This window comes from Pteropus alecto, unplaced genomic scaffold, assembly GCF_000325575.1.
Source record: "Pteropus alecto unplaced genomic scaffold, ASM32557v1 scaffold7, whole genome shotgun sequence".
NCBI lineage: Eukaryota > Metazoa > Chordata > Mammalia > Chiroptera > Pteropodidae > Pteropus > Pteropus alecto.
This window is the reverse complement of record NW_006494614.1, coordinates 19,131,993-19,143,171: the sequence shown is the minus strand read 5'-3', so window position 1 is coordinate 19,143,171 and position 11,179 is coordinate 19,131,993. Positions and strand designations below refer to the sequence as shown.

General features: G+C 30.8%; 1 protein-coding gene across 1 annotated transcript in view; it reads left to right on the top strand.

Annotated features, from left to right (window-relative positions):
- The window catches only part of SENP6 (SUMO specific peptidase 6), a 96,166-nt gene that overhangs the window by 56,608 nt on the left and 28,379 nt on the right, over positions 1-11,179 (top strand). The window contains 3 exon segments of the mRNA XM_025042883.1: positions 2,713-3,022; positions 7,853-8,082; positions 11,042-11,165. Coding sequence (XP_024898651.1) covers positions 2,713-3,022; positions 7,853-8,082; positions 11,042-11,165 — 664 coding nt within the window.

Sequence of the window (11,179 nt, the reverse complement as noted above, 5' to 3'; positions counted from 1 at the left end):
AATTAATGCAAACTGTTCCAAAATGTGTTTCTTAGCTGATAGAAGGCGCATATGTAATAGCTCACAATAGTTTTCCTTCTATATTTTAATAATAGAAATTTTAATTGTAGGGATATGCTTTTTCTGTTTCAGTAACATTTTTATAAAATGAAATATGTGGAAGAACCTCTTTTCATGAGGTACTTTTCGTTGAAATATGTCCTATTTATCATAGACAATCAAGTTTTAGAGCCAGTTAGTGCCCAGCTTGGTTATATCCTCAGATTCTTAAAAGATAGTTAGCTTATATATGGCAAATGGGGGTTCTGTCTCCTACATAAATGAATGTCTCTGAACTTTTTGTGTGCATCTAAATATTTTTTAAACCTAGCTAGTGGTGGAAAGATGTCCTTGCTTATCATGAAAATAATGGGGTTTAAATTTTTCTTAGAGGGTTAGATATTTCATCACAGAATAGTATATAAATAGGGACTACTTATTTATGGGTTTCCCTTTCAGGTACAGTGAGACATGGTCAACCATTTGCATTGTTGTATTTCATTTAAATATTCCTTTTTTAGAAATAGGTTAAAATAAGAAAGTTAGATCATCTGTCCCATATTTGTGTATAACCAGTTGTTTGCATAGTTTACCTATTACCTGTGGATTCTAAATACGCAGAGTTCTACTGAAAAAGTTTTATGAGGAAAAAAATTTCCTATACCTAGATTCTACAAATAGCGTAACTCGAATTCTTCTATGTACTGGTAGAGAAAGAGACAAGATATTTTTTTATAATACATGTATGCTGAGATAGTCAGCTGATGTTTTATTTACTGAGTTCATTTTTGCCCTGATTAAAGCTTGGTTTTCATTCCTTTTTGTTAAAAAGGGTACATCCTTGAATAGGTAAAATGATATAAGAGAAGGGTTTTGTTATTGGTCATATTGGGCAAGATAAACAGTTTGTTGGGTTTTTAATCTTTAAATGAGATAAGACATGAGCGGTGATCTTTAGACTTTTTTTGCTTGTGTACTTCTAAATATTTTTGAATTGTAAATTTGCATGGAATAAAATGTATAGAACTTAAGCATTCAGTTAAAAAATTTTGAAATGTATATATACACATGTAATTTTTTATAGCAACTACCTATAAGTCAGTCCTCCTGCAGCTACTTGGTTTCTATCACTTAAGAAATTTAAAAGAATTTTATACAACTATATTCTCACGTATTTTTAAGATGACTTTGAACATTTTTCATCCCGAGTTTAGTCTCACAGGATGTAATAGTTGACACAGTGAAAGGAATAACGTTTTTAAATAGAATGGTTAGATCTCTTGTCATATATGGATCTGATAGCATCCAAATATGATAATACTTTATTTCCAGTGATAAGAGGCTCAAAGTATTAAAAAAAAAATTTTTCTTTTAGATTGAGTTATTTATTCCATTTTTTAAAAAAACAAAAACAGACTCATAGAAACAGATTAAACAAATAGTTGCCAGAAAGGAGAGGTTTGGGGAAATGGGTGAAAAAGGTGAAGGGGAATATAGTCTATAATGTTGTGGTAAATTTGCACAGTGACAGATGATTTCTAGAATTAGTGTGGTGATCACATCGTGTAAGGTATCTAAATGTCAAATCACTATATTACACACCTGAAACTAATATATTGCATACCAGCTATACTTAAATAAAAAAAAGTAACAGTATAATGTACATTTATCATACAAAAATTAGTTATTAATAGATTAAAACTATATTGTTACAAAGTTTGATAACTATTTGGCACAAAGTAAAATTATTGGAAATGCATCTCTAAATTAGAGACATTGGCTGTTTTTCTTAATTACTTCATATGTCTGTGGATAAATATGTTACATACTGAGACATGATAAGTGCTGAAGAACCTCATTCATATAAATAAATACATGAGTGTGGAAAGAATTATAGTAATATCACTCAATTTCTTGAACACCTTCTAAATTATATGCTCCAAATCACATGATACTCTACTGTCAAAAAACTTTTTAGTGATCTCACAATTATAATCTAGATTAGGCCTTAAAATATTTTTGAAGCATTGTCTTAGAAATCAATTGTCTTGCAAAAGTTTTTGTTAACTAATACTTAGAATCATTTCATTTTTTCAACGTTTAAAATAATCTTTTGGTTTGGTTTGGTGGTTTTTATACCCAAGGCAACACACCATTGTAATATTTTAAATGAAAGCTGGGTTTAACATTCTTTTTTTTTTTTTTTAAGGTAGGAGAAGAGTATTTGTGGCAAAAGGTGCCTTGACATTAGAAGCATGAACAGATCAGTTTTTGGAAAGGTTATATGTAGAAATTGAGTATCTAGATATTGATTCCCTTAAGATTATTTATGCCCTTTATGTCTTAGAAAATCTTCGTGTAGCTCTTGAGTAGTATATATGTTCCAATTTGGAGAATGCTGGACTAATTGGTCTCAAAAATTCCTTCTGGCATTCTGATACTAAATCTTAACTAATATGATATAGTCAGGATTTTGTGATAGCCATGGTGATGATGATGATAAGGAGTGAAAGAGTTTAATTTTGAGATTTCATATTTGTTTGTTTTGTGATGTTGATAAAGTCTTTTATTTTGGAGGGACTTAAGTTTTCTGAACAGTGTGAATATTGTCCAAATTGTGGAAAAGAAAAAGAAAATCAGACCAAATGCCAAAGTTATATTCTTTTTCCTAAGGATTTGCAAAGAAATTGCAGACAAGCTAAAACTTCAAATGAATCTTCTGGACTGTTAACGTCAAATCATCAGAATTCTGGAGGACAGAAATCACAAAACACAGGATTATCACTCAAGAAGTTTTATGGCAGCGGCAGCAGTGTGAAAAAGATTCCAATTGATATTATTGTGAATTGTAATGATAGTAGACAAAATAGTAGACAAAATTATTTACAGACAAATGGGAAAAACGTTTACTCTAAGGCAAAAGTAGCCAAAACCACAAACCTGAAAGAAAGGAAAACAAACTTGTCAGACCTAAATGATCCAAGTAAGTATTTTACTCTCTTTGATATTACTTATATTAGTCCAATATTTTTCACGTATTTTTAATGTGAACATGAGCATATTTAAGAAGTGTAGTTTTTTGTTTTTTTTTTTTTTAAGAAGTATAGTTTTGATAAGTATTTTCTTGTGTCATTTATGTAACATTTTTAGGGGTAGACGATTAAAACCGTCCGTGTTAGTTGGAAAATAATAACTGACTCTGTTCTCATAGCTTCCATTTTAAATAGTAAATTCACAGATCTTGGCCCCAGTATTAGGTCAAGTGCCAGTTATGCCTAGCTTTCTAACTTTGGCTGAGTTAATTTATTCTCTCTGATCTGTAAATGGATAACATTTTCTGCCTTATAGTGTTTTTGAGGGAATAAATAAAATAACATACAAAGTGCCTAGTGTAGCTCCCCTAAAATATTTGACACATAGAAAGGACTCAGTGAAAATTAGTTCCTTGACTACTTTTGTTTCTCCCTTAAATCTTTTTCTACCTTTACACATGTGTACATATGTGTGTCTATGGAATGCTTATAATAAATAGCAAAACATTGGAAACAGGGACTGGTTGAATAAACTATAGCATATGTAGTTGTAAAAGGGGAGAAAGATATGATTTAATGTTATGTAGGATGATTTCCAATATCTTTAACCAAATGAATAAAGTAAAGTAAATATTAAGGGTGTACAGTATGCTACCCTTTACTTATGAAGAGTGGGAGAATGAAAATAGGACTTTTTAAAAAATGGAAAGATGTAGTGAACACTCATTTTAAATGTAGTTGGTTGGAAGGGGAAGAAACAGTGTAAGAATCAGGAATAGATGTAAGATTTCTTCAAATATACTTTTAGAGATTTGACTTTGAAACCATTTAAATATTTTAAATGATTATAAAAGTAAATTAAATTGCAATTTTTTAAAAAACAACAAAATCAAAACCAAAATGAAATAAATGAACCTTGTTGTATATCTAGTTGGTGGCTTGAACACGCAGAGGAATTACTTCAGATAAATTTAAATTAAAATAATGTTGTGGCTGTACATCTTTAATGTTAGGTATTTTGAGATCAAACAACTGAGAAGAAATCCTAAGTGTATTCAATAATATTGTTATTAAAATTATTGATATTGGTATTTTTAAACACATTGGTAAAGCAAATAAGGAATTATATTGTCTCAAGATTTTCAGTATTAGAGAAAAGAAATACAGAAGTAAAATCAAAGAAATATCCTGTAGCTTTAGATTTGAATTGGTGATAATATAAATATATATTTTCTCTTAAATAGAAATTAAGTATTTCCTAGCTTTACTCACAGAAAATACCTAGGAACAATAACAATCCTACTATAGAAACAAGCAACTCCAGTTCCCATATCTGTGTTTTTGAATATCATTTTCCACTAAAAATAACTAGAGCTCCTCGGAGAAATTGCTGACTCCAGGTCTGGAGCATGAAAGTGTGAGATAAACCTAGATCATCTAGTTATATTAGGAAGCATGGAAGCTGTTATAAACTACTATGGGCACGTCAAAAGGACACAGGAGCTGAAATGAAAGAGCTCTCACTGACCAAAGTTGGGAATACTTGGATCACAAACAGAGACATAACTACTATTTTTTTGAAATATGTCAAATATAGTTAAATCAATCACTTCATAATGGTATCTCCCAAGAAAAAAGTTTTCTGTTGATTATTCTTGGAGATTGTTTGAGGTTCCTGATCGTTACTCAGAAAACTGGTGATAAAATTAAGCTTTGTTTTTAACCTCAGAAATATGTCATTTTCTATTTTAATTCAATATAAAAACCTTAGACCGTACCAGTACATTAGCTGATTTCTCAGTACTGTTCAAAAAAGATACTGTATGATAGCTGTCCAGCCAACATTCTATTATCATGTTATGATAATGTTGATATGTGATGATACATTTTAGTGTTATACAGATGCAATATTGTTAATATCATTTGAATCATTCCTAATGGTGAGGTTTTTATATTTTAATGATTAGATGTGATGAAAACTCTCACTTATTAGACAGTATCTATGTATTATTATGGAGCCAAACTTTACACAGGAAACAACATTCTGAGGAGGTTTTCAAGATGAAGGGAACTGGAAGTTATTTTGTACATATTAAGTTAAAAATATAATAAATAAATATTCTGTCTACATCAACCATATAGGTTGATAATATAAGAAAATAAATTCATGTGATTCTTAGGTGCATTAAGCAGTTTATTTTTCAGAGCTTAACCTAGAGACCTTATCAATCGTGAATTAAAACCATAAAACATAAATTTGTTCCCCTCTCCTGCTCAAAAAAAAATAAAAAATAAAAAGACTAAGTCTTTCTCATTAAAATATATGAAAAAACTATGTTCTATTTTAAGAACATTTCATATTAGTAATAAAAGATATCATTTATTGCATGCTAATGTTCCCTGCTTTGCAATAAAAATTTATGCACAAACCCATTTAATCTAGTTTTCACAGTCATATGAGGTAAGTAGTGATACATCCCATTTTATAGATGTGGCAGCCTAGACTTGAGGAGATTAAGTAACTTCTCAGTAATATATACATATGGACTGTTAGAGAGTAAATTTTAAAAAACAGGTTTTTCTGGTTCCAAAGTCTGTTTTGTTTATATACTTAATTACTTAATTATTCTTAAATTTGTATTTCTATTAAAATAGTTTATTATGAAGCTTTCATTCTGTTGTGATAGTCAAATAATAAGATGTGCAGTGTCTCAGGTAGTGATTAATTTTATGTAGAAAAAAGAAGCAGGTCCAGGGAAAAGAGACTGACAGTGGTCAGGTGTGAGGAAGGTACTATTTTATAGGTGGTGGAATAGGTACCTTTCATAAGTTAACTTTGAACAGAGTCCAGAATAAGGGGTGATAATCTGTTGGAACAAGTTTGGAATACAAGTACAAAAACCCTGTATTAGTCTACTCAAGTTGCCATAATAGAATACCACAGACTGAGTGGCTCAAACAACATAAATTTATTTTCTCAAGAGTTCTAGAGGCTTGGAGGTCCAAGATCAAGGTGCCATCAGGGTTGGTGTCTGAGGAGGCCTCTTTCTGGCTTGTAGATGGCTACCTTTTTTGCTGTGTTCTCACATGGCCTTTTGCATGTGGATGGAGAGGGAGGATTTCTGATAACTCCTCTTATAAGGTTACCAGTCCTATAAGATGAAGGCCTCACCTTTATGACCTTATTTAACCTTTACTACTTCTTTACAGACCCTATCTCCAGTTATAGTCACATTGGAGATTAGGGGTTCAGCATATGAATTTTGAGGGGACACAGTTCAGTCCAGAGCAGATCTTGATGGAGAATCTTAGATATATATTAGAGTATATTTTATGTAGAATTAAAGCAGCTATGAACAGCTTTTTAACTATGTAATATCATCTTCGCATATTCCATTTGCTTTGCAAATATGGTGATATTGAGCAGAATCCTTATTTTAAGTTAATAAAACAAGAACTGTAGTACAATCTACTTGTTGCAGTGAGGCTTTAGACCATCTAATCTGATCTGTTCGGTATTCTATCAATAAAGTACCAGTTCTGAAAAAGATCCAATATATTACATTTGCTCCTGAGGCCGGACAGCAAAAAAAAAAAAGTGATGCTAGGGATGGATGATGCCTGTCTGGGACATGTAACATATATTACTTGAAAAATATTAACTGAGCATTTATGCATGGGATACTGAAAAGAAAATTGCTCCTAGAAGTTTGTGCATTTTTCAGCAGATGATTTTCGAATGCTGCTTCTGTGCCAGGCACTGTTTTAGTCTCTGGGAATATAACAGTGGACGAGGCATTGTCTTTGCTCTTTTATAGTTTATATGTAGTGGGGAGTGACAAATGAGCAAATAAACATGCACAACAAAAAACAACAAAATTTAATCAGTTGATGTGAATAAGCAAGTGCCCATGTGTTTACTGTAGATTGGATAGTTAAGCAGAAAGTGTTATGTAAGCTAATATTTGCGTTAGGGGAACTGCAGTCCAGACAGGAACAAGCTTGTAGTGTTTGAGGAACAGAATAAATGGCCAGAGTGCCTGGAACATAGAGAAGGAAAAATGGAGTAGTATAATAAAGTTGGAAAAGTAGGCAAGGCCCAGATTATGGATGTTTATAAACCAGAAGAAGGAGTTAGGATTTGACTCAAGTGTAGTGTGGGTGGCTCTGGGGAATATTGATAGAGAGATGGATTTGGTAGATTCAATAATGAGAAAAGGTATAAGAGTAGGTTACTTTTATAATTTTTCTTGGCCACATTCATTTACACAACAAAATTTATTGAGCATTAGGCACTGGTCTAAGTTCTCCCAAGGACCAATTATGATTTTTGTGATTTTCTTTGTGAGATAAAATCAGTGGTCACATGGAGTTTCACACACATTTAAAATGTTTGCTATTTTGAGAACAATTTATATGCAGATTATCTTCATACTTAGCGTTTTGGAACTTTGAAAGAGACCTATTGATAAACATTTAATTTTTGCTGTAACTTGTATATGTTTCTATGTGGGTGATGGTGATAGACTATAGAATTAATTTCATATTTGTATATTGACAATAAAAAGATGCCTGTTCTTATGCTTGCTTTATTTTTAATTGTTTTCTAAATTTAACTTTTCATCAGATAGAGTGAATTATACCTTCATTTGTTTTTATTAATCTCAGATCTGGAGGTGATCCAAAGCAAATTTGATATATTTCCTATTTTGATAATATATTTACATTTTTAACTGCCAGAAATAAAATACATGCAGTATTTAACATTTTTTTTTTAATAGTCATTTTGTCTAGTGATGATGATGATGACAATGACAGGACTAACAAAAGAGAGAGCGTATCTCCTCAACCTGCTGATTCAGCATGTTCTTCCCCAGCGCCATCCACTGGAAAAGTAGAAGCAGCAGTAAATGAAAATACTTGTAGGGCAGAGCATGAAATAAGAAGTATTCCAGCAGATTCAGAGTTAAATACACTTGTGTTGCCAAGAAAAGCAAGAATGAAAGACCAGGTACTGTTTACATTTATTGATGTTTATTCAGATTATGTCTCTCCTTTGGAATGTAAATATTTGTTTGGAGGATAATTTGGCAGTGTCAGTAGGAGAAAAAGATGAATTATTTATTAAGTGGGGCTTAAGATACTACTTGGAAGATGATTTGGAAGAGAATTAAAATTTACAAAAATAAATTTTAATTAAATTGAAGGCTTAAAGTGTAAATATTCAGCAAGAAGAAATGATGTCAACCTTACAGCAAAATGTAAGTATAAACAAGTTTACTTGAACAATTTGGGGACATGGAGAAGTCATTTTAACTGGAGTGTATTTAGCTATACTGATGTTTTACTATATTATATTTTACTATAAAAATTTCAAAGCATTCAGATGATAAAGAACAAAAATTATGTCAATAGACAGTAGATCTAGAAAGAAATATTTGTAACGGAGATGACATACACTTGTTAATATCTGTAGGAGACTAAAAACTCCATTAAAAGTTTGATGAAAAAAGAAAATGGAAATGAAGAATAGACAAAAAGAGAAGAAAATTTAGATAATAAATTGCCACCTGAAAAGTGCAAATTAGAAAGTGCAAATTAAGGAAAATGAAATCTATCCGTATACGTCACAGACTTTCAAAATTAATACTAAATCAATTACTGTGTACTACTGGCAAGAATTTGAGAGAAAGTACTTGTGTAGTTTGCTGATGGAAAAGGAAGTTGTTATGACCTTTGGGAAAGTAGTGCAAAAATATCTATTAAAAATTTTTAAATGTGTACTGAATGACCAAATAATTCGTTTTCTCTCCCTCCAGTGTGTAAGTCTGTATATATAAACCTGTTGTTGGCAAACAACTGCAAACAAAATGATTGCCCATTATATGTAAATGAATGAAGAAATTGTGGCATAGCCACACCATGGACTATTATGTAGCCACTGACAATAAAAATTAGAGCTATATCAATGACTTAGGATTTCTACACAGTATGGTTGAGGGGGAGTACCAAGATGCAGAAATATGTGCATATTTTCTTATTTTTGTAAAAAGAACATTTTAAAACATAAAACCTGTAAAAACTATTTGTACACATGTGTATGTCAGGGATTATAAGAGTATAGATTAAAATATGGAAACATAAATACTTTGTTAAGATGGGAACAAGAAAAAATGGAAAAATAGGCAACTATAAGAATAATAGAAAAATATGGATTAATATTTTTAATACAGTCTTGAAGGATACCTTTCTAAACATTTCAGCACAAGCAAAAATAGTAAATGAAGAGATGAATATATTTGATTAATTAAAAAGTTAGAGAACATTGTACCAAAACATCATAATTTGATAAGTAATGCAGGTGGAGAAAAAATAATATACTATGTGAGAGTGTGAGTTAGTCCTTTATATATTTTTAATTTCCTAAAAATCAAGAAATAAAAGTAAACCATAGGAAAATGAATAATGGAAATGAATAGAGTTCAAAAAAAGTAGTAAAGTACCAAAAATGAAATTAGTATAGTACCGAAAGAAGTAAAGTACCGAAAATGAAATTAAAATGAAACACATTTTGTTAATGGTCATATTGCTGAAAATCTTTATAATAGCATCTCATTTGTGTTGTTGTTTGGAGAAATGGAATGTTGGGCATTCCATTTAATAACTATGCTGGAGGGCAATTTGGCAGTAAGTATATATACCAGGATTTAGCTGCAAAAATGCTTCTTGGAAAAGCGTGTCATGGGAAAGGGTCAGAAAGAACTCAGATGTCCAGCATAGTACAATTCAGTTAAATAAATAATGGATTTCTATATGATGGAATTTGTGGGTAAGCAGTTTTCAGACGGGCACACTGCAAAATTAGCGTTTCTCAGAGATCTTTTAGAGGCTCTTTGGGAGGATGTGGACCACCCAAGTTCTAGACTCAGTCCCTCTGCTACAGATTCAGCTAGAGCAGCTCTTAAATTATCTATCTTATCATTGAGCTTAAATAATGTCTCATTTGATGAAAGAATTCTAAAAGCTAAAAAATGTTTTCAAACCTCACTGATACGTTTCTATTTATAAATTGGGAAAATATTCATGATAAATCTGTTAATAAGCCTGAAAGAGCAGTTTACAGGAATAAATATATGTGCATATAACATTTGTTTTAATACACATTTTTTCCTGTGACATAGATCACAGAGATGTCTTTATAGGTGTAATGAGAATAGCACCTCTCTCTATGCATTGGACATTGTTTCCTCTTGATTTTTTATCAAAACGATATTTTATTCTTGTGATGATAATAAAGTTTTTAACATAATAACTTTAATTACTTTTAAATACTTATAAAATATTTTATATTATGGTTAATTTGCATTTTGAAGTGACAAATTTTAACAAGTCAAGTAGTTTAAAATTTTTAAATCTATAAAGAAGCATCCTTTTGTAATACAGATAACCATTCCCCTAAATTACCTGTTCTCTAAAGAATTAATGGTTTAATCCAAGTACTACAACCACTACCACTATTACTACCTAACTTTTTATCCAGTATTTTACTTTGCATGAAGCACTGTACTAAGCTGCTTATATGCATTAGCTCGGTTGAGTAGATATTTATATTTTACAATTTAGGAAACTAAAATTTAAGGAGTTATTAAGTTTACAAAATCAGATCATTAAAAGTTGGTATAGCTGTGATTTGAATCCAAGCAGTGTGACTCCCAGAGTACCACTTCTCACTGCTATGCTATTACTTGAATTTCAGGGTAATAACTAGATATAAAATATAGCTATATAAAATTGAAAGGGTTTACTATTATATAAAATAAAATTGTTTCTTTAACACTCTTGAAATAAAATTAATCTTATGTTTTTATAATTACATTTCTCATATTAGATCTTATTTGCATATCTTAGCAGCCTTGTTTTAGTAACTTAAGTGAAAATTTTCTTTCTTTTTTTTTTTTTTTTTTTTTCAGTTTGGTAATTCCATTATCAACACACCTCTAAAACGTCGCAAAATGATTTCTCAAGAAACTTTAGCTGATCCTGTGTCTTTAGGCTGCCAAAGTTCCTTTGACAGTGTCATTTTAAACTGCCGAAGTATGAGTAGGAAC